The sequence below is a fragment of the Urocitellus parryii genome, chromosome 2 (genome assembly GCF_045843805.1).
Source record: "Urocitellus parryii isolate mUroPar1 chromosome 2, mUroPar1.hap1, whole genome shotgun sequence".
In the NCBI taxonomy this organism is placed as follows: domain Eukaryota; kingdom Metazoa; phylum Chordata; class Mammalia; order Rodentia; family Sciuridae; genus Urocitellus; species Urocitellus parryii.
In genome coordinates, this window is record NC_135532.1 from 111,308,061 (window position 1) to 111,332,943 (window position 24,883).

Sequence of the window (24,883 nt, forward strand, 5' to 3'; positions counted from 1 at the left end):
AAAAAAAAAAAAATCAAATGTCCAACAAAGTAAAATTCACAGTGTTGAACATTTAAAACTACCAGGCATGCAAAGAAGCAGGAAATTACCAATCCATAAAAAGAAAAATTATCAATAGAAACAGACCTAATAATGAGATATTCAGATAATAAGATTTTTATACAAGGACATAAATTGGCTTATGAGGATGAGGCTTAGTAGTTATTGGTTATTGTAACTATATTTCATGTGTTTAAGGAACGAGACAAAAGTTTGAACATATTAAGTGAGGCATGGAAGATATAAAAAGGATTGAAATTGAATTTCTAGAGGTGAAAACTACAGTGTCTGAAATAAACACTCAAATGGGACTTCAGATGCCAAGATCAAACTTTTTGTTCTAATCCTCCCCAAATATTCTTCGCTAGATGCCAAGTTTGTCCCCAGCAGCCTAATACATAATATTAGCTTAATACTGAAACTCTCAGGTAAAAGTTTCCTTTTCAACAGGGGTGTAGTCCCTACGGAGGCCCATATTTCCTTCTAAGTGTGGCCCTCCTGGCCTGTCTGAGGCTCTCGGAGCAGTTCTACCACCTTCCACAGACTGGTGCTCCTTACCTCCAGAGGAGACTCCCCAGGAAAGAGGCACTCACAGCCCTCAACATGGTGCTGTCTGAATCAGTTAGAAGAAAGTTCATGTCATCAGGCCACCACTTTCCATCTGAGTTTTCTGTCTCACACTGGAAACCCTAGTTTTAAAAAGCATACAAAGTCGTGTTTACATGAAATGCAATTAATGTAGACATGAGCACCTCTGCAGCCCCCAGCCATGTCATCCAAGGCACTGTGAATGAAATCAAGCTATGAACTAAATAACACCATATTCTTTTTATGGAATTTAAAATATACTAATAATACATACACTTTTTTTCTTTTTCTAACAAAGGGGAAAAATCAACTTTACTGTTTAGGAAGTTTTATTAGGGCTAGAATCCTAAACAATGTATATTCTAGTCAAGTGTCACTATAGTCAGAAGCACTCCATATATACCCAGTAGCAATTCTGTATAACTCCTCAGTGTGTCTGCCTCATCCATAGCAGGTATCTTCTCTCTGACCTTTTTTTGATTTGTATTCTTGAGCCAGCAGTGAATGAATCTAGAAAATATGTTACTATTAAAAGCACAAAGATAGACTAGTTGTTATGGTTAAGATATTAGGTGTCCCCAAAAATCTCCTGTGTTAGTGCAGCAGTATTCAGAGGTCAATTGTGACATCTGTGAGCTAATCGGTCATCCTAATTTGAAAGGACTGCTGTGCTGGGTGGTAACTGTAGCAGGAGGGCTAGGTTGAATGAGATGGGTATCCCTAGGGTAATCCCTTGGCAAGTTCATTTTCCCTAAGGAAAATTTCCCTCTTTCTGCTTCCTGGATGCCATGAGCTGAGAAGCTTTTTCTCTGCCATGCCCTTCCGCCATGATGTGGTGCCTCATCTGGGTTCAGAGCAGTGGAGTCAACCAACTGGGGACTAAATGTCTTAAACTGTGAGCCACAATAAATTTTCTCTCCTCTAAGTGGTTCTTGTCAGGTATCTTGGTCCCAGTAATGAAAAGCTGAATAACACACCTGGTGTAACATAAATGCATAGGTAATTTCATGCTTGGAGCATCAAAATTCACTTTAGAAACACTTTTCTTGGTTGTGAAACATTCAAAAATAAATATTTTAGTGTTTATCTAAATTTTTTTAAATTTCACCTTCTCATCAGTTATGTAACCAGGCCCCACAAATCCTCGTGGCTCTGTGAAATAGCAGCACTCCATCTCAGTCCCAGGATCTTTTTACCATGGGGTGATATTTGTTGAATAAGTGTTAACTATGTAAGAACACCCAGATATCATAGGTTCTATGCTGTATACAACCACATGGAGACTTCACGTTAATGGAATGTAGCTCTAAGACACATAATAACATCCTTTATGATACAGAAAAATAAAAAGGGAAAAATAAGTTGCTGGCAGGAGCTATACCTCCTGCCATCACGGGATCTGTGTCTCCCCTGCCTCTAACTCCACAATTGCTGCTTCATGTGGAAATAGGAGAGGAGATGTCTGACTAGCAGAGGTATACTACAAGTCTTTAGTGTCTCATAGACACATTGGAATGTGGTCTGCAGCATCATGCAGGGCTAGGAGTCTGTTTTCTCAGTTGAAAAATTAGGGGGTTGGCTTGGATCCTAAGTTGCAAATTTGCAGGACTAAGACCAAATCTGAACTGCAGAAGAGTTCTGTTCAGTTCCCTGGTGCTGTATTTTTCATTTGCATTAATTGAAAACTTCTCAGAATGAGTTATTTCACATAAGATTTTATTTTATTTTTTTTTTATTGGTCGTTCATAACATTACATAGTTCTTAATACATCATATTACACGGTTTGATTCAAGTGGATTATGAACTCCCGCTTTTACCCCGTATACAAATTGCTGTATCACATCAGTTACCCTTCCATTGATTGACATATTGCCTTTCTAGTGTCTGATGTATTCTGCTGTCTGTCCTATTGTCTACTACCCCCCCTCCCCTCCCCTCCCCTCCCCTCCCCTTTTCTCTCTCTACCCCTTCTACTGTAAATTATTTCTTCCATTTGTATTCTCACATAAGATTTTAAATTTCTAACTTATCTTTAAAAATCAGCTGTATCCCACTCTGATCACCATGATCACAATTGACTAAAGCTAGGGAATATATTCCTCTATTCCTCGACCTTCTAGAAGAAAGGGGAGGCCCTCCCTTCACCACCAGGCCACTTCCCTCATCTCTGTTCCTCCCAGTCCCTGAAGTATTTGAGCATGTGAATGCTGACACATATAATCTCTAGTGTCCATTCCAACAATAAAATTCTGTGGTTCTCGGTCTTAAGTTATTTCAAGGATAACAGAAGATTAAAGAATAATAGTTGTACTACATTATAAAGTAAAATAGACTTCACTTGAATAACCTGATAACTAACACCACTGATAAAATAGAAATTGTGTCTGTTTCCAGGGACAAAGGGCATACAAATTTATTCTTGGATGTCTTTGAAGAAGAACAATACATTTGATTCGTGAATTTCCTTGTATCACAGAAATTTCTGCGACTTCCTGATCCACATAAACTACTCTCTAAGCCTAAATTGAAAATCCCCAAGTTGCAAAATGGCTTTTCATGTAAAAACAGCACTTTCATTTTTGGTTTAACATAAAGAAATCATATAATTTATTTAGTTAATAACTTTAAGATGATCACTGAATTACATATGTATCCAAGAGGGACTATTGGAATTGACTGATTTTTAGAACATATTTTCTCTGAATTGGAATCTCTTCACATGAAGATATCCAAAATTATTAGCATGTTACATTCTTCTCACAAAGATCTAATGAACTGTACAAATATGCCTTCCCTATTCTGAGTAAAAAAAATATTTAGCCTAATATGGTTTTCATTATTTTACATAATAATAAAATAATACCCAAAATGTTATTACCAGATACATTGCAGTGTTGTATAATTGTTAGAAAGTGAACTCGTGAAGTCATATTAAGAAACAACAACTACCACATGTTAAGTCAGATAATTCAAGGAAGAGTCCTACATGAATACAAGGGAAGCTGCAGGCAAAGAAATTTGTTTTTTTCTTAATCCTACATTTTTAAGGAGATCTTTATCATTTAATTAGTTGAATTATGGTCCACCAAGCAAAGGTCTATGGTATAGTATTTTTTGATGCTCTACCTTAAAATAATCTTAAAATCATCTATACTGTAGATGTTCATTCTTTTTTTTTGAAAACTGATTCTTTAAATTCATTTCTTTCAATTTGAAAATTGATTCTTTAAGTTGCTTTATGGGATTACTAACAGATTATATCATCACATCTTATTATATTAAAAGGGCTTCTAACCCAATTCCAATTGATTTCTTGTCCGTAAGTAAGGTGACCAATTTACATATAAGGTAAAGTTTATGGGGCAATTTAGTATATAGGTGATATTGATAATATATATGATAGTAATAATAGATAATATCTATTGAGCGTGTAATATATCATAATCATTTTCGACTGCTTCATTTAACCTTATCTTGACAGCATTGAGGTTTTTTGTTTTGTTTTGTTTTATTTTTCCATTTTAGAAGGAAAAAAGACTGAGACCAAAAGAGAATGAGATGAGCTAATTGTGTGATAAGTCAGAAATGGAGCCAGTAACCCTGACCCTGACTTTTTAACTGCTCAGTTTATGGTTGGTCCGTTTCCAGCAACACACTCTCTGCTAACAAAAATGTGTGTTCCCTTTAAGATTTGAAGTGCTGAATATATGGCTCTTGGTATGGAAATTAGCTTTCCACTCCAGCCGTTTATTAAACTGGTTTTTATTGTTACCTAATCTCTCTATATGGAATGTGTAGTATATACTGTCTTATGAAGAAATCGGTTTAGACACTTCCTCTTATAACATTCTTTCCAGGGCAGGGTAGAGGATCCACAGTTCCATTCCTACTTGTATGGTCAAAGTTCAAGGGTGGTTTAATGACTGGCCTGAGGTCTCAGTTTCTAGAGGGGAAAAGCAAAAGCCCCAAGACCCCCCCACTCCTAATTCTAGGCCAGTGTTTGTTCTAGGTCTTTTTATCCCTGCTAATCCTACAGTCCACTGATTCCCTCTCAACTTCTTAGATTACGTTGCTTTTTTCCTCTGTGCTTTTGGTTTTATATATTAAGATTCAGCGTCAGCATTCGCCATATCTTTTCACTCCCAATTTTGAGTGTTTCCATCTGATTGTTTCTTTATTTTTGGACTTTATAGGCTTTTTCTTCATTTCTGTTTTACCCTGATTATCCAGGAAAGGCTGTGTACATCTTTGGAAAGCTCTGATGTTCTCAATGAAGAGACCTTGGGAGTGACCTTATTTGTCTCCCAGGGAGTTGTATATCATGACTTCAAATGCCCCACTAAAATGTTACCCATTTGGCAGCAGTATACAGAAAAGGCTGCTCTCTCTGATAAGACGTTCAGTGGGGGTTTCATAGCAAAAGAATAGACTTCTTAATGGGAAAGAGGGAGAAGTATAATTCCCTCTGATTTAGCTGGTCTTTCAAACTTCATGGTGCTTTTCTTCTTGAACTAGTCTATGAGAAATTTAAAAGGAAAATGCCTCAGGAATTGGTATCCATTAGTATGTGGCCAGAGAATTTTGGCCTTAGAAGTCTCTTCATATTGCTTTTTATATAGAGCTCTTCTCTGCTATAAAAACAAATATCCTATGCCCTCATGGGGCAGATCAACAGTTTTGTAGAGAAGGCAAGCAACAGAAAAATGAGGCTAATGAACTAAACTCTTCAGATGCCAAATCTCCAGAAAGGCTCCTTTATTCCTAAATGTTCATCTTCTTTCTCTCTCACTTTCCCTCCTTGGCTTAATTCTAATGAGAGCTTTGGTGACATGTAATATTTCCTGTGCTGTTCCTCATGGAAGAAAGGCCTAGGTGAATGCAAAGCTGTATTTCAAATATTGCAGAATCAGTTCAGACCCTAAGGGTGCAATGGATGCCCTCTGGCCCTCAGTCATGCCTGCCTTGCCTATGATGGCAGTGCCACCAGAGGGCAGGGTTTGACTTCCCGACTGGGTGGCCTCCTCCTGGAAGTGGGGACCTGGGGCCAGAAAACAGCCATCAACTCTTGAAGCTCATATGAAGAATGCACTCTTCTAGTGTATCTGTGCAGAATCCTGTACTCCCATAAAATGCTTAGAGAGGGTAATTTCTAAAATGACCTCACACGGCAGGTGTTCAGTCAGTTTCCAGGTTCAGAGCTCCTGCTGAGCACCCACCACCACCCAGGACTGCTCAGGGATAACTGGAGAGGGTTTTTATCTTTTTGAGAAATTGATAGCTTTCCTGGGAAAATAAAATACAGAAAACCAAAGCCACCTATAAAATGCAACATATAGTTAACATTTCATAAAAGAGATAAAAATTAACAAAGTTAAGAAAAAAAATGTAAGGCCGGAAGAGGGTTTCCCTATAGCAACACTGTTGACATCTTAGACCAGATGGTTCTTTGTCGGGGGGGGGGGGGGGGGGGGGGTGTCTGTCTCGTGATTGGTAAAATGGTCAGCATACTGATACCCCCCCCATCCTACCCCTGCCCCAGCTGTACAAATGAAGAATGTGTGTAGACACTGCCAGATGACCCTAGAAAGCAAAACATCCCCTGGTAGAGAAGCACTGGACAGATAACATTATCAATCATTCAAAATAATGGAGCCTCAATACCCTCCTAGAACATCAAAAATGTAAGGACCTGTTCTCTGAGCCTGCTTCCTCAGCTAAAAAATAGGAATGATAATGTCGTCTCTCCTAGTGCTCTTTAAAGACTGAAACAACACCATACTTGGCACATAGCAAATATTCACTTAATCATAAATGATATACCTTGAGCTATTATTTGTCAATTCTGTGAATCAGAGACCAGCAAAAATAGAGAATAAAATAGCTGTACATTAAATAAATTTAGCTGGAGCTTTGTATATCACTTTGTGCTAAAGTTTTGCAGCTGAAGGGATTAAATTGATATTTTTCCTCCTTGACATAACTAATCAATGATGCTCTGTCTTCCTTTATGTGAAGGTCAAAGGGCAGTATCTCCTGCATCTCTAACATCTGATGAGTAGCTAATGATCCAGAAATAAACTTTAAAGTGCTTTGGAGGGTTTCTATGTGTAGAGAAGTTCTGTGTAAATAGTTCTCTAAGAGGAGGCTTGAGAATGATAATACACTTTCACTCTTTAAATTTGCTTTATAAGCTTCACCTATCTTAGGGGAGATAAGAGCCAAAATTAATTGGGGAGAAAAAAAAATAAATGATTTCAAACAGCCACGATCCTCAGCTGGAACTGAGCAACTGTAAAGATTTTGAAATTGCAGAGGAACTAGGCCGGAGAAGTTCAGCCAAAAAAATGTTTGTTTATAAAAACTAGAGAGTGTTAGATATTTCCATCATTCCAGCTTATCATCTGAAATTTCTGCTGGCTCGAGTGGAATTGTGCTCTTCTGTTTCCTACTGTGGGCTTCCCTCCCCGACCACAATTGCCTTCAGATTGGAGACTGGTAACCTCGAGGACAGAGCAGCGTTGGGTTTAGCTAGCTGGAGGAACGAGAGGAGAGTTGTCATACCTGGTGGGGAAAGGCGAGCACTCCCAAGTTGCTGTCATGGCAGAGTTCAGGAAGAGTGGCATTGATGCTGACAGTTGCTGACTTGAACAATTTTGTTGCTGGTGGTAAAAGCAGAGATCACCTACTGAACATGAAGGTGTGAAGGTGAGAAAAGATGAAATTGGTATAGCAGAGTTAAAAACCAGAGGGGCTGGTGGTCTTGGTGTGGCACAGAACGTTCAAAAGTCTCCTCCTTGGCCTTATGCAGTTGGGCCTGCAGGATGACACGCTGCTTGTTCCTCAGCCCTAAGAAGAAATGCGTTTTTGTTTTTTTTTTTTTTTCATTTTGCAAACCAAGGAATGCATTGCATTTTACATTTAGGAAAGGGTCAAACTATCAGAAGGCAAAAATGGCGTGTTATCTTAGGCTGCTCTCTTGGGAAGAGTTCCTTTTCAACTCCTACTCAGACTGCACACAAATACTTGGAATAGATCTTAATTTTGAGTCTGATGTGTGACATCTGGTGACTCATTTATTGCTAATGACGTGTTCACAGGAAGCAGAAGTCACCCGGCATCTTATTTTCCAGTTGGCAAAGTGTTGTTTACCTTTCATTGGCCCAGCCTCTGTGGCTCTAATCACAGGCTGTTTAGTTAGGAAGCTCAAGTAGCCAACACAGAGAAGGGGTGGAGCAGTAAATAATAGAAGATAGATCATTCTAGATTTTTTAATGACAGTCAGTAGTAATTTATGTATTAAAATGATATAGAATTCAAAGAGGACTTTTCAAAGCTGGCAAAACTGTCCAATCCAAGCAGATTCTTAGCAGTGTCTCTCAGCGCACCTCCCCCAAGTCCGTCCCTTGCTTCTTGTACCTTAGCTTCTTTCACTTCCAACACCGCGTGCAATTTCCCAATCTCTCTTATCCACATTTGCTTGCAGGGTAAATATGAGCCATATACACGATAGTGTGAATTTAACACCAACAAAAGTCCTACAGTCTAGCACCTCTTAGACTCTCCACTTCTGTGATCTCATTTGATCTTCTCAATTGTACTGTGAGGCCAACTGAACAGATATTACTAATTCATCATCATCCATCACAAATATCACGATATCATTTTCTAGATAGAGAAAAGGAGACAAAGGTTATATGAAAAGCCAGACTCTGCAGCACCTCTGAAGTAAAGCATGTACTGGATTCAGATCCTTTGCTCTTTTCTGTCACTAACTTGAGTCAGGTTTTCCCTCCCCAGGTAGATCTTTGTTCTAATGATGATGTGGAGGTGGAGCTCTACCCCACCCACAGCTCAAGGATCATTTGACTAGACAGTGTCATGCTGGGCACACCCTAAGCCAGTCCGGAATATGTAAAGGAAACAGAGTTTAATGAGTATTTTTTTTTTTTTTGACCAGGGAATGAATCCAGGGGTGCTCTACCACTGAGCCACCTGCCCAGCCCTTTTTTATATTTGATTTAGAGACAGGGCCTCACTTGAGTTGTTTCGAACCTTCCTAAGTTGCTGAGTCTGGCTTTGAATTTGCAATCCTCCTGCCTCAGCCTTCCAAGCCACTGAGAATAGAGGCATGTGCCCCCACACCCAGCTAAATGCATAATTCTTAAACCATATTTAGGAGTCTCTTTTACTTGATCAGTGAAGCCTCACAAAGACCCACTGAACACATTTTAGCTGAGGGCAATTGAGTTGTTCATTGGATTTGATCTTGCCTGTTAATCATGATTATCATCATTTAAGCCAGAGTTGCAGATTAAATGGCCCACAGATCCAATATTAACATGTACCTGATCTCCTGGAGGTCTTCCTACACATGACTTTCTGGTTCAGTAGGTCTGAGGTGGAGCCTAAGATTTGCACTTTTAACAAAAGTTAAAAAGTTCCTGAGTGATACTGCTGCTTTGTTTAGGGACCAGCACTCAGACCCATTGCCAGAGGGACAGGGAGGGCACTTGGGTGAGGGAAGCACCTACAGCAAACAGCAGCAGCCAGCCCTATGGGCAGGAGCACGTCAGATGCAGCCCTCTCCACCGGGAGGTGCTGAGAGCATGAATTATACTCTGGATTTTGAAGAAATGGCTCAAAAAAATACAATATCTTAATATTTTTCATATCAATTACAGGTTGAAATAATAGTTTGGGTATATTGGGTTAAATCAAACATATTATCAAACTTAATTTCACCTGTTTTGTTTACTTTTATAATGTGGCTACTAGAAAATTTAATGACATGTGTATCTCTTTTGGACTACACTGACCTAAAGAATCAGAAAATAGAGAGTGGTAAGGATTAGTAAACCACAGAGGATTCAAATTCCAAAATCTCTAAACACTTTGGGGCCCAAAGAAAATATGCCTGTTGGTCAGATTTGGCCTAAAGGCCTCAATTTGTAGCCAAACACTTGCGGTCACAAGTATTAAATGTAGAAGCAATTCGGTATCTAGAATTTTGCCTTTCCATCAGCATTAAACAAGTGCCTTGTTATAGTGTTTAAAATCAAGGCTTGGATGATAATAATGGTAGCTATTTCTTCTGAATTTCTGAATTAAAAATTCTTAATAGAAATTAAAATCTTGATAGAACTATTAATATCTATAATATCTTTTGAAGATCTGAGCTTTTTCACCTAAATTCATTTCACCTACCCTTGTGTTATAAAAAGGTATTTTCCAAGTGTTTTTATGTCTTCCAAAGACTTTGCTTTTTACCTATATTGACCTGTAAAGTAGAGTTGAGAACAGGTGTGGGTATTCCCATTGCAAATATTTTGTAATATTTAAGGAATATCAAGGTAAGAGATTAAGTTTCCGGCTGGTGAGTGACAGGGCAGCCTCTATGCCAGGAGTCCAGTCCTGTGCCTCTGCCAGATGGTTTGCTGTCCCCTGATTTAACAGCATTTTAAGGTTAAAAAGGCAACAAATAAATAATAACGCACACAAGACTGTAGTTTGAAAAATATAACTATGACAACATCAAATAAGCATCACCCTCAAAGCATTTGCTTCCAGAGGACAGAAATCTCTTAACTTTGTCATATTCTAACTATTGCGTGATACATTGCTGCGGGTTTCTTTTCTAATAATGTCCCTGCCACTGTGTTTTCACCTGGGCAACTGAACCATATTAACTAATTGCTAAACTTTAACAAGTTGTATTTTGTCACAAAGAATCAGAGGCTAGGTTCCTTTTGTATGAGTTATTTTAACAATATTGCATTTGAGAGGATGGTGTCATCCTGACTCCTTAACTTCAGGGCATGCTTTTAATTTTGCTTTCCAACCATGAACCAATTTGTCTGTACCTTTCCACCTTGTAGTGACAGTGAGCAAAGCAGAGATGCCTGAGAGTCTCAGCCCATGGCCACAAATGGAATGGAGCAAGCTAGTCTAGATAGGGCCCAGACCCATGACCTTGACTTCATTTTCCTGGGGCTACAGCCAGGTTACATGGGAAGAGTTTCTTTGTGTGCTAGTTAACTTTTAGAAAGAAAGAAAAAGACCTATGACTATAATAATCGTACATGGAGTTTTTTATTCATCTTGAGCAAAAGGCAAAATTTTTTTCATTTTGTTGTTTTTAATATAAAGAGTTCTGGTGTTCAATATAGACTCTAATTAAATGAGTGTGGGACTAAAACTGTCTGTACAGATTAATATAGACACATAACTATTTAATGATATGTGATAGGTCACTTCTGTTTGTCAAGTTGTCATTGCCTTCAAAAGAGGCACACCCATTTAGAAGAAAGATCTGGAAGTTGCAGGGCATTGAGGGGTGTGTGTGTGTGTGTGTGTGTGTGTGTGTGTGTGTGTGTGTGTGTAACTAACTCCCTGTAGAATACAGAAGTCTGGGGAAGCCCAGTGACTGGTTCACAGTCACCCAGCTACAGATCGAGGAAGTCAAAATGAGAATCACAGGCTCCTTCCACATCGTCCAGGGCTGACTCACAGGCTGTCGTTCAAACATTCCTAGTGCAATCAGAATGTTTAGCGATTTGGAGAAACATTCACAGTATATTGAATACTCACTAGCCTCATTTAAAATTTAAGTGATGTGGTTTGTATGTTAAAAACTTTCATCTGAAATAAATTGCCATGCAGGCAATAAGCTCTAGCATAAAACTCATAATACATATAAATTCTAAATGTTGTTATAGTTTCTTAGGAATTCAAATTAGTACTTCCTTTCCCACCCAATCACTTTCCTTATGCCCCTTAAAGTGGAATTAGAAATGAAACAGTTTCTTTTGCTGAACTAGAGTTTCAAAAAAGTAAAAATGGAGTGGTTCCACGTAAGAATGTTGGGGCTTTGTTCACGAATTAAAGAAAGCAGCTGTCCCACTGACCGGAATCCCACATGGGTGGAGACGGGAAGGCTGTGAGAGTCTCCACCACGAGCCACATTTCTAAGATGATGTCTCCTCCCTGTTAGCCAAGAAGCTGATCAGCTGAAATCAGTGATGAGTCCGGTGGAGCAATTCCCTAAGTTCTAAGTTGAGAGAATTTGAGAGTGTAAGAGCACAGGGGTTCATTTAAGTCCACGCCTCCTTCCCAGCTAGTTCTTGGATCCTTCTTCTCCTGGTCAGTCTCTGGATCCCTCCTCTCTCCAGGCTCCCCAGACAGCCTTCCACGACCCTTCCTATTTCAACATAAGAAGAATTCTCACTAACACCAGCACATCCAAGGAGAATTTTTAAATATTTATTTTTTAGTTCTAGGCGGACACAACATCTTTGTTGGTATGTGGTGCTGAGGATCGAACCCGGGCCGCACGCATGCCAGGAGAGCACGCTACCGCTTGAGCCACATCCCCAGCCCCCAAGGAGAATTTTTAAAGCACATGAATTAGACTTGATCACATATCTTTCATCCCTACTTGTTTCTCTTTTCATTGGGGGTTGGGGGAGACAGCAGTCAGGAGTTTGGAATAGTGGGGGACATAAGGGTCGTGGGACATCCATTGTGGCTGAGTGGCTGTGACTGTAATTTATAATCAGTTGGGATTTCTAGAGTGAAGTTTTATTATAGCATGGTGTTCCATTATTAGATACCTGTCTTGATTAATTCCCAAGAAGCTAAAGTATAGGATTAACATATTGCTTTCACTGAAATTCATTGAAAGGAACTTCTGGATTTTTCTTGATAAAGCTGGGAGCTTTGGGTTTGTGGGTTACTTTTAACAGGGATGATTGGGAATGATGGAAGATTTAACCACCATCACCTTGATGACATATCCTTGCAGAATGCAGAAAGCTGGGGCCCTGTTTGCGTTTTCTGTGAGGTCAGACCACAGTGGCTGATGGAAGTGGACCCACTACTTACCACTTAGACATATCACAGAGCCATTCATTAAGTTTGAGGAGGTTGGATCTTAAATACTTACTTAGTATGCTATTAATAATTTTAATAAAATATGTTTTGGATGGAGGAAAATAATCACTCAGGAATTAACAAAGATAAAGAAAATCATCCACAGGGAAAGCATTTAGTGAGAGAAGTTGGACTGTCATTGCTAGCCAAGAATGTGACATTTGGGCACAGTGGCACATGCCTGTAATCCCAGCAGTTCAGGAGTCTGAGGCAGGAGGATCACAAGTTCAAAGCCAGCCTTGGCAACTGCAAGGTACTAAGCAACTCAGTGAAATCCAGTCTCTAAATAAAATATAAAATAGGGCTGGGGATGTGGCTCAGGGGTCAAGTGCCCCTGAGTTCAATCCCTGGTACCAAAAAAAAAAAAAAAAAAAAAAAAACAAAGGACTATGTGGCATTCTCCTGTGCATCTGACATGGAATCAGTTCTAGACACTGTCCCCATGGTGCCAGGTGATCTGCCATGCTCCTCTCTCCATGACAGCCAGAATTACCAACATGGATGCAACTGCAGCCCAAAACTAATAAGCTTTGTAATCCATAGCTTATGGTGTTCAAGTATCTTAAGTGTTAGGTACAAAGAATATTAGGGCAACATCAGTCCAGATGAAGGTGATGGACTCAACAGGCATGGAAATGCTTCTTCCTGTTCCAAACACAAAATATTGGACCATGGCTCTGTTTGAGTTAAGACCACAGGACCAGAGAAGGACTAATACAGTGTACACAGCTAGATTAAGTTCTAATGATTTTACCTAAAAACCCACTTTCAATTGCTTTCAGTATGTGGGTCTAGGGTCCCTGACTTCTACACCCTGTGCACCCAAGCAGAAATTTCACAGGCTCCCAAGATGAATTCATAGTCCAAGATTACTAATCCTAGAGGAAGGCAAATTCCAAGAAAGTAGATCCAAAGATGTGACACATAGAATTTATATCTGAGGAGCTGCAAGTAATGGAGCAATTTGGTAGGGGCTCTTAGCAAACAGAAATTCCAAATATGTGAGGAGATGAAGGAAAATATACAGTCCATAAAACACAGAATGCTAAGAAATAAGGACAAATAGATTTCTAAAAGAAACAAGTAGAAACTTTACAAATTTCAGTGCCAATATCTATGAGTTGATGAATTTGCAAGTGGATGACTTACTAACAGCATTTCTGAGGGTTGAGGGGGGGCGGGACATAGGAAGAGAAACAGATGCTTTTTAAAATCTGAATTATAAAATAAATGCAATAAAGAGAATGGTTTTTGAACAGGATGGTTTATTGAGCTGTCCAACCCTGCAAGCCAGTGACTTATGAACACTGGCCTGCTCTTTTTGATATTTGAGAGAGAGAGACTTTGATAGAAGATGATTTGAAAATATAATTAGTTGGTCTTTCCATTCTCTCTTTATTATCATAAGAACCCATGGAGTGTGTTTTTTTTTTCCTTTAGATTGCAAACTCATTAGAAAAGATGCTTATAATGAACAATTCAATTAGATTGGCTTTGGCTTGCCTAAAAGCACAAGAAGGGATTAATATTCTAATCAAAAGTCTTAGGGAAATAGTATTAGAATAATAAAGAAAGACAGACAGAAAATCTTCTTTCTCAAGCTTGTGTTCGAGAACCCAGGAAACTGTCAAGGAATATAAAACAACTCCTCCAAAAGCAAGCAATGAGTGCATGGATGTGCTTTGGGCACAGTGAATGAGCCTCTGTGTTTGCCACAGGCTGAAGGTTCTCACCCGACTCGTGGAAAATTTGCTCAGCTGCTTAAGATTATTTTTACCCATCCTTCAGAAGAATAGCAGCCTGGAATTTTTAGCCTTTTATTGCTAACATAAAGAACTTACCAGTGAAAAACTTTTTTTACTCTCTCATGCTTTCTCTACCATTGGCTATTCTGAGTCAGTGTTTGCCTTGCTTTCGAAAATAATAGTAAAGATTCAAATAAAACATGTATTAAACACTATTTGAAACATATTCCCAGTACTTTCACATTATCTCATTTAATTCCCACAATAATCATATGCAATAAGAGTCACCATTCTAATCTGACAGATGAGGAAACTGAGGCTCACAGTGAAATGAAGTGACTTACCCAGAGCTACATGGGTTTGTAAATGACACAGGATGATTCCATTACGATCTCTTAACTCCAAATACATATTTTTCCCCGTAGGGGCAAAAGATTGCTATGGAATCCATGTACACCCACAGAGCCTGGATAAAAGCTATAGCAAGATCTGGTATAGGATAAATAGGAAGAGGTCACTCCTTTGTGGATTTTTAAATCATGGTTAGATTTTAATTTTTAACTGATACATTAAAATCGTACACATTCACGGGGTACCATGTGATGTTTCAGCATATGTTTCTATGGTGTAATGCTGAGATCAGGTTAAATATATCCATCTCCCCAAAGATTTCTCTTTTTTTTTCCTGACAAAAACATTCAGAATCCTTTTAGCTTTCTGAGATGTACGTGATCATTATCTAATCACCCCACCGTGCAGCAGCACCCCAGAACTGCTCTCTCCTACCTGACTGTAACTTGGTACCACTGACTCCTGTGTTTTCCGTCAGTGTTCTGCCTGTTCACAGCCCTGTTGTTAGGAAGAGAAGCAGGGGGTCTTTGTTTTCTGGGACTCACAATTGCAGTGTTCCTAACAGACCACATCTCTCCTCCTGCAGCTCTCACCAAAACAGCATCCTTTCAGCTTCAAGTGGGAATGAGCCCCACGCCTTGTCACTCACTTGTCCCCAATCTCAGACAGCTACCAATCTCAGCAGTTCCACTTTTCCCACTTTCCTGAGGACTGGTTCCTCTGGGGAAGCTCATCAGTGGCAGCAGTGCACACTGCAGACTGGCCCGTGTCACCTTTCCATCCAGAAAGGCCCAGGCCATGCTCACACCCAACAGTTCCAGGAGGGTGACGCGAGATTTGTACATTTCAAAAGCAGTTTCCCTAGGTGACACTGCAGACATTGCTGTGGAGGTGAAAGTTCAAGGAGTGACAGTCTCGACTCCATCTGAACAGCTGGCTGGGTGCTTTTCAGTCATCACCTCACCTCAACTCTCTATATGCTCTCCAGAGTCAAAGTGCTCTCTCAATTCTTTTCCCTTTCCCACCAAGCTGGTCAGAGCATCCCACATGCCTCGGGGGTATGGTATAGCGTTCAACACTGGAGAGAGGAAGTGTCTCTAAGGCTTCTGTCCCCCCAGCCAGACTTGAACACTGCCAAGGAGGAGAAGGACTGTGACTTGATTCATTTTGCATCCTGGACACCCACACATAGTAGGTGTTCAGTGACTGTATGATGAATGGTCAATGCCTGCTGAATGCACTAATTACATTTGTGCTTTCTTGGTTTTGCTCTGGTGACAACCCCTAAAATTCCCCTCTCCCTTTCCTGCACTCTCAGATAGGAGGAAATGTATTTCCTTATTAGTTAGGGAATCTTGGTCATTCTACAAATTATTATGTAAAATGTCCTTCTAATTAATATATTCAGTTCTTCGGGCAGAGTACCTTGAGTGATATGCTCATTACAATGATAAATACATCACTGAAGTTTCAGAGTAGATTCCAACACGTGACGTAGTAGTGAGTGTGAATTAGCATGGACTGTGGAAGAGGCTCAGCCCTGCTTGGGAAGAAGCTGGAATCCAAAAACTCTGCTTTTAAATTTTAAATTGGTTCTCAAATGCAAACTTGATCCCTTCCTATTCCATTATATGTTTCAGGCTAGGCAATAAAATTTTATGTCCTCCAAATATAATGGATGCAATCTGATTTATGTGCCCTCAAAGTAGGGTCAAAATAGAGGGGAGAATGTCCTCCTTGCTCTAGCAGCTCAGGTACCCAGTGGATTCTCACACAACGCGTCCCATGTATTCTGTATTTGGTGGGGGAGGGTCAGGGTGCGAGTGTGCCTTTAAGTCCAAGCTGAGCCAAATATTTACCTCTGACCATATTTTCAGTTTGACCAGGCCCTTTTCAACCTTTGACATTCTTTGATATTTGTAATCCCCCCTCCCCAGGTAAAACCCAGCTGGTCACAACTAGAAGTTAAGAGAAAAGCAAATGGTTAAATTAATCCCTATTGAGGCATAAGTGACTACTAGCCCATAAGACTTTGGTGAAGTAATTAACTCTTAATAAAGAATAATTATCCAAGGAAATTATACTTCTAAATTGGCATGAATTCAATAACTATATTGAAAGGAATGGAAAGAAAGCAAGTAAGGAAGAACTAGTCATACCTCCTAAAAGCCTGGTTGGCCTCTATGAAATTACTCCTTCTTTGTATCTTCTGTTTCCTCCACATGGTGCCAGGGGTCTTTTGAAAGTTTGTTTTTGTTTGCTTGTCCCTCATGAGGCTCAGGTTGACACCGGGTGCTTTCTGTGATACTATGAGGAGCAGTATGTAAACTGGCTTCAGAAGCCCAGTAGAAACTGTTCTCCTCACTCTGTGCTCACAGCATCAAGTTTCAGCTAGTCACTCGTTCCGTTTCCATGGTTCCTTTATCATCTACTCCTGGAATATACCAGAACCTGTAGTAGTAGACAGGATGATTCAAGCAGGCCCCTCTCCCACAGCTGACCGGCCACTGGGAAGACAGAGATGTCAGGATGACTCAAGTGTCCCACCTGTATCCAGAGTTCCAAAGAAACTTGGAAATGTTGGGAAGGCTGCATGTGATGTGATGAGGGGTAGATAGTGCTAGTGTGTGGCTGCTAATGAGTGAAAGGAGACAAAAAGAAAGATTTAGGTTGTACAAAACCAAATGCAAAAGAAGAAATGTTGAGGACATAGAAACAAATAGTTGGAGAGAACTTCACCTACTGAGGGAAGAAGGTAAAAGGCTACTTGGGAACTCTTCTTCTCATGCATTATCTCCTTTGTTATTTGTTGTTATTTTTCCCATGGAATTTGAACATTTTCTTTGTATACTTTGAAGAAAGGCAGAGGTACAAAATGATATTTTTTGAGGTATCATATTACAAAATAAAAAGGGGTGTCTATTGTCAGTGTTCCAGATAATGATACTTTCTTACACTTCAAATCATGCATTATTTCTTAAAAACCAGCAACTGGGTCTTATCCTTTGCCTCACTCCTTTGTACCAGGATGAACACTCCCCTAAGAGTGTATGTCCAGCTCTTCTGGATGCCAAGAAGAGCCATGCTAGGCAGACCATGGATGTCTTGATCTTCTTCTTCTTCTTCCCCAGGGCACGTTGCTATGGGGGATGCACAGCCACTCACATCTAGGGATCTGCTCCATTTAGACATAGGATCTATGTGCCAGCACCACCAGCCTGCCTGCTTGTCCTTACCTGTGTCCAGTGCTGCCCTTCCCCTCAGAGCTCACCTGTAGCACACCCTGTGAGGTCACCTTCAGCCTCTTTGGCAGGACTTTCTGGTGGTTTAACACAGAAAGTGTTAGCATGGTGCTCTTCCCGAGAATCTGAGTCTTCCTAAGATCCTACAAAACTGCTGCCATCTCTAGCTCCAGAAACAGCTAGCAGGAATGAATGTGGGAAGATTCGGGATGTTTTGGAATATCTAAGTTGGAAATTACAGAATAAGTAATTATAGCCAGTAGCAGCTTGTAAAACCAGGGGAAAAAAATGCTCTTCCCAAGAGCTGAGCCCTCCCTCCAACCTCTCTTCAAATATATTCTCACAATGACCAGTTTCTCAGTAACTTAAAAGCAGATATTCTGACCACTTAAGGGAAATTTTTATACCTAAGTAAAGATTGTGACATGAAATACATGGTTTGAAGAATATGATACAGCTGTGCCATACTTCTGGGGTTAAAGATAAGTTAATTAGTCTTACTTACCTCAGGAGAAACTTTCAAGTTGTTCTGAATAACTAGATTAATTCAGCAGTGTTTTCTAAGATTTAGATTGTTTTCAGTTCACTTAGAAGCTAGGAATTACTTACTTGTAGGAAAAATATAAAAGCAAAATCTTTAGGCAGTTTTAGTCACATTGGACTCTCACTTCCATGTCTCTGGAGGATGCTTATGAATTCCTGCAAAAGCAGAATATTCTACAGTTAAAGATGCAATCCTAGACCTTTATCAGTTCACAGTCTTTCTTCAGGAAAATGTGATTTAACATGTATTATAAGACTCAGTTTGAGTATGATTGAAAAGTAAAACCGCTGACAATGAGAAGTTAAAATATTTTCCTTTGTTATTTCTGTTTTTTCCCCCCAGGAGCATTTGATATAGCATCTGACACTGTTTCAACTCAAGAAATCAAAATGAACCTCAACTCTTCCATAGATGATGGTATTAAAAGAATCCAAGACGACTGCCCCAAAGCTGGCAGGCACAATTACATATTTATCATGATTCCTACTCTGTACAGCATCATCTTCGTGGTGGGAATATTTGGAAACAGCTTGGTGGTGATCGTCATTTACTTTTACATGAAAATGAAGACCGTGGCCAGTGTTTTCCTTTTGAATTTAGCGTTGGCTGACCTCTGCTTTTTGCTGACATTGCCGCTGTGGGCTGTCTACACTGCTATGGAATACCGCTGGCCCTTTGGCAACTACCTGTGTAAGATTGCTTCGGCCAGCGTCAGTTTCAACCTTTATGCCAGTGTGTTTCTGCTCACGTGTCTCAGTATCGACCGCTACCTGGCCATCGTCCACCCCATGAAATCTCGCCTCCGACGCACAATGCTTGTGGCCAAAGTCACCTGCATCATTATATGGCTGCTGGCCGGCTTGGCCAGTTTGCCATCTGTCATCCACCGAAATGTCTTTTTCATCGAGAACACCAATGTCACGGTTTGTGCTTTCCATTATGAGGCCAACAACTCAATTGTCCCCGTCGGGATGGGCCTGACCAAAAACGTCCTGGGTTTCATCTTTCCTTTTCTGATTATTCTGACAAGTTACACTCTGATTTGGAAAGCCCTCAAGAAGGCTTATGCCATCCAGAAGAACAAGCCGAGAAATGATGATATCTTTAAGATCATCATGGCAATTGTGCTTTTCTTTTTCTTCTCCTGGGTTCCCCACCAAATCTTCACCTTCCTGGATGTGTTGATTCAGCTGGGCGTCATACGCAACTGTAAAATCTCAGATATTGTGGACACAGCCATGCCCATCACCATTTGCATTGCTTATTTTAACAATTGCCTCAATCCTCTTTTCTATGGCTTTCTGGGAAAGAAATTTAAAAAATATTTTCTCCAGCTTCTGAAATACATTCCCCCAAAGCCCAAGACCCACTCAAATCTATCAACCAAAATGAGCACGCTCTCCTACCGCCACTCCGATAATTTAAGCTCCTCCACCAAGAAGTCAGCACCACCGCCTTTTGAGATCGAGTGACAAGTCTGTGAAGCAGTCCTGTGAAAGGAAGAGCCAGGGAAACATTCCTCTATAGCACTGCTCTACCGAATGAGCACTCGCCTCTTTTCCGAATGTAAGCAGATCGCTAATTAAGTGCACTGATGCTCCTATTCTAAAGCTCTGAACAAAAGCTTTTCTTTCCCTTTGCCACAAAATGAAGCAAAGCCACGCTTTTCCATGGTTTGCCTTAAACAGATCACCGCTGCTCCCAGAACAATATCACAAACTGGATGGATGTGTTAATTAGGAAGATTTTACCGGCAGAAATGCAATCTCCCATCTCCTCTTGTTCTGTCATTTTTTTTTTTTTATTTCCACATAAAGGTACTTAGAATATGTTCAACCTTCAGAAGAGCAACAGAAGATCCCTGGGAGTTCAAAGTTGCTCTGCCCAGTTTCCGAAGGGCAGTGAAGCTTTGGTGCCTGTTTAGCCATTAGCAACGGTGGTCACTCCTTCCTGCTATTACGCATTTGGAACAAGGATTAGCTAAGCAGTAGTTATCAAGTTTCAGTACCTTTCGTGAAATTCAGTCAGTGTCTTAGAGATCCACACTACCAAAACTGTGCCAGCCAGATGGCTTCGTTGTACAATGTTGTCACTTAAGTCATTGCATAAAAGTTAAAACTATTTGTAAAGCTGTTATCCAGATCCATGGTGGCTCTGTCTTCCTAGTCCTGTTAGTTCTGTTTCATATCTGAGAAATGTGTATAGTTTATGGTTAAAAGATTATATGTCATAAAGTATGCCTTACTGTTTTTTAAAAAGTATATATTCTACATATATATGTGCATCTCTAAACTGCTGTTATTTGATTAAAAGCTGGAAAAGTTATATTTACCTTGAAATAAAATAATTTTATTGTAATGTATCTAGTGTTCACTACTTAATAGAGATGCTTATTTATTTTTAAAATAGGATAAATGTGGATAAGAATGATTGTATTTTCATTTAAAGTTTCACTCAACTGATAGCTTAATTCCGCTAGGTATCAATTTTTGTATCCCACCATTGAAAAGACAAAGAAAATTGTTCCCTTACTGAACAACATGGAATAAACACACTGTGTTGAAATTTAGTTTTCCATACAATAGCAAAAATAATTCTTATTTCTTATAAAATTTAAATAATACATTATTTGGGGCTGGGGATATAGCTCAATTGGTAAAGTGCCTGCCTTGCATGCACAAGGCCCTGGGTTCAATCCCCAGCCATAAACACACAAAATAATAATAATAATACATAATTTTATTCATGAATTTTAAGTGGGATTTTTCTAATTACATATGTGATCATTGTGGGAAATTTAGAAGACATAGAAAAGCATAAAAAAAGTCATCTTTTAGTTTCCCAACTCAAAAATGATCATTTTAATGTTTTTGCCTACTTCCTTCTACTTTTTTGTATTCATACACATATACATATATAATTATGACACTGGAGTCATAATGCATACAGAATTTTGTGTACAAATTTTTTTTTTGGATTAACATGATAGCATGGTAGTTTCCTAACCCATTAAATATTTGCTAAAACACTTTAGTATTTTCACAATGTTACAAAATACAGACACACCCTGATGTAGTTAGCTAGTCACCAAATTGGAACATTTAGCTTTTTTCAGACTATTTTTCAGTGTCATAAATCACACTGAGATGAGCCCTTGAGCGATGAATCTGATAATTCCTCACCCTCCTCAACGTGGCCCAACTGAGTAGACACTCTGAACATTTTCATATTCTTAATACACATTGCCAAATATTTCCCAGAAACTTGTAATAATTTATAATGCCACCAACTGTGTGTGAATGGATCTCACCACAGCCTCAGCACCAAGGGGTGCTAAGTTTAAGCAAAAACAAGAAATTTACTGGAAGGATCCAGGTGTGGGCCACAAGGGTAGGGATGGAACCGGGCCTGAAGAAGCCCTGGTCACATAAGTTTGCCATGGGTGGCTGCCACCTTCTCCACCTGTCTCTCTGCTCCTGTGTGGCCCATGGGGTCAGGGGCAGGGGTAAGCTGGTGTTCTCATTCTGTTCTATAAATTGCAGCCAAAGGATTCAGGTGACCATAAAACAGCTGGCGGAGGCCCCGGGTGAAGAGGTCATTCAGAGAGGCCTATTATTTTTTAATTTCACTAACATAATGCCTGCCACTCATTCCAAGTTTTCTTTATTTTCATAAAGAGATTAACTCCCAAAATTAAATTTCAGCTCATCCCAAATTATAGTATAAGCTTGTCCTATTTGAAATCCCTTCAGGTCAGCTTCCTAACAGTTTACCCTTTTTTCAACAATTATTTGAATCCAAGGGGGTGCAAGTACTTTAAACTTGCTGAACCATTTGATAGGTTATAGCTGAAGCAATTTCTGAAAGGTAGTTGTATTCAGATATCCTCCAGCTCATGTATTTAGTAACTGATATGAATTTCACATTGCTTATCTCATTTTTGTTTTAATTTCATCAAATTATATTGTCATTTTACCCCCATCTCTTTTTGTGAAATATTTATAACCTTGAAGATTATTCTTGCTTTTTCAGTAATACCACCTAACATTGAAGTTGAGATTCACTTACCAAACTGTCAGGAGAGGAGGACATGATTCATTCTTCATGAACATGTGTAGAGTTTAGGTACAGTTCTTATTTGTGGAATATTCTTGAAGTTTATGCAGAAAAGGCTATGTTCCATAAAGATCTAGATAGATGCCCAGCAGGATTCAAGTGGTATATCCTAAATCCATCTTTTCAGTCAATAGAATCATTCATAAGTTCAATCACTTTTATATGGTTTCCTACTTTGTGCTGGGGGAATAGAGTTGTGTCACACATAGCATATAATGTGTGCAAGGCCTTTCAATCAGCTGCAGCAGGCAAAATGAAAGAGAGCCAAGTGACAAGTACTTTATTGCCAAGCTAAGGAAAGACTGGCACAGTTTGATAACACAGATTTTCAGTTTCATTACTCTGCATATTGCTGTAGTTTTTCTCCAACGGATGCATGCCAACCTGGAGATCCAGAGAAGAGAAAACCAATTTAAGGAGGTCATAAAAGTGGTAAATGAAAGAAAATAACCACCCTGAGATATTTGGAGATGAGATTCCCTAGGGTAGAAAAAAGGTAAATCAGGAGAAAGTGAGACAGAGACTGAGGAGTGAACAGGAGGTCTCCCAGGGTTCAGACCACGTGGGAGAGCTGCAGGGCCCTGGGGCTATGTTGGGTCTGAACCCAAACCAACCAGAGGTTGTATTAGCAGCCATGTCTCCCATGCATGGAAGAAGCAATCTGCATTGAGAGGGAAGTGAACAGAAAAGGTAGAAGAGCCCTGATGCCCTTATGTATCCCTAGCTACCCCCTACTTTGGACCCAACCTCCACATCTTTAACTGAGGGATCCACAGCTAAGATCTGCAGGTATTTCTTTCTGCTTATGATTTATAAGAATTCACATTTTCTAGTGTGCAGCACATCATTCATTGGCTATACAGGAGGAGTTACATTGTCTAAGTCCCAAAACTTCTCCATCTCTACCCAAATAAGGATCAGGTGGACTACCCCTTTTTCGTATGTCTCCTTGTAAAAGAGTAAAAGCCAGGATATCTCATAGTGTGTGTGTTACAGGGGAAGGGGTGTGGTGATGTAGAAGGACACATACCCAGCTGGGACTGAAGTTACTACAATACCTACTATTATCTCCCCCTTAGTGAAATACTATTTTGTTGCCTGCATATTATAGTAAAAATGATTTAGACTATGAAGTCATAAAATAGAGAAAATGAGTACCACACACCTTGCTTCCTGGACCCTCCTCACTAGACAGGGTTCTGGGAGTTCTCTGGATCTCATAGAACCAGCAAGCATAGCATTCTACCTTGCCAAATTCAATGGAAAAAGCCATCCATTCATTAAGCCAAACCCCCTTGCTTAGGAAATGAAACAACTGAGGTTAAAACAATTTTCATAATCAAAATGAATCAGAATCGGAAATCCTGTTAGTGCTCCCTACCACCTTTTTTTTCCCAAAAGACAGTAGCTTAAAATGAGACAATTTAGTTCTAATAATAGTTCATTTTAAATCATTCATACACAAGGAAGCATTGAATAAATATGCCTCTAAGAGTTTAAAGACCTTAAGATTTACCCTCCAAGCAGCGTGATAAAAAAAAAATATTTATCTATACACACAAGAGATATAAATTTGGTGAATAAATGATGTTAATTTCAAACTATTAAAAGCTAGTTTGCTATTGTGATTACTTTGCTTCAAGAATCTAAATGATGATGAGACATGTGTACCCTGAGGCCTAGGTCCTGATTCTTTCCAAGTCCTATAGAGCTTATTTTGAAAAACTAAACAAGATGAAAAAATAGAGATTTGGGCTGAACCTCCAAATGAATTGGGATATATCTCGTGGGACTTCTTTGCCATGCCTGATAAAGCTCTGCTATGCCATATGGGCACATACTGTTGCTAAAAGATAATTTTCCAGAAATAAACAAATAAGGTTCAATCCTCCAAATGGCAGATGGAAAGCAGGATGGTGTTAGGCAACAGGGAGAAGCAGTGCCAGAGGTCACCAGAGCAGAGCATCCCCCACACTGACTGCTGAGCAGACCAGCTGGGGGTCAGCCAGCTCTGAATGACACAAGACCCCCAGTGGAGGTCCCATTCTGACCCATGGCCACTGCTGCTGCAGAGAAGCTTCTGAGCAGTACCCATGAACATGAAGCAGAGTGCATTAGCCAGAGGCTATTCAGGCTATTCTCTTACCATGCCACTGCAATTCTTTCTTGTTCATATAGTAAGTGGAAAATAGGGGGAAAGACTTTTCCACTGACATCACCTTACAGCTATTCCTTGAGTGGTCCTGTTCCATCTTCTCTTAGAAATGCCCCCATATTTCCACATGGGTGCTTACTTTTAGTGCAGTTGAGCATGGGTTTCCTATCAAAA

The 24,883-nt window shown here is 39.7% G+C and overlaps 1 protein-coding gene across 2 annotated transcripts in view; it reads left to right on the plus strand.

Annotated features, from left to right (window-relative positions):
- Positions 1-20,748, plus strand: part of Agtr1 (angiotensin II receptor type 1) — a 43,238-nt gene extending 22,490 nt beyond the window's left edge. For both annotated transcript variants that reach the window (XM_026406619.2, XM_026406620.2), the window contains exon 3: positions 18,781-20,748. In XM_026406619.2, the coding sequence (XP_026262404.1) occupies positions 18,828-19,910 (1,083 nt within the window). In that variant the 5' untranslated portion in view covers positions 18,781-18,827 and the 3' untranslated portion in view covers positions 19,911-20,748. The remainder of the gene's footprint in view (positions 1-18,780) is intronic.
- The last annotated feature ends 4,135 nt before the right edge of the window (positions 20,749-24,883 follow it).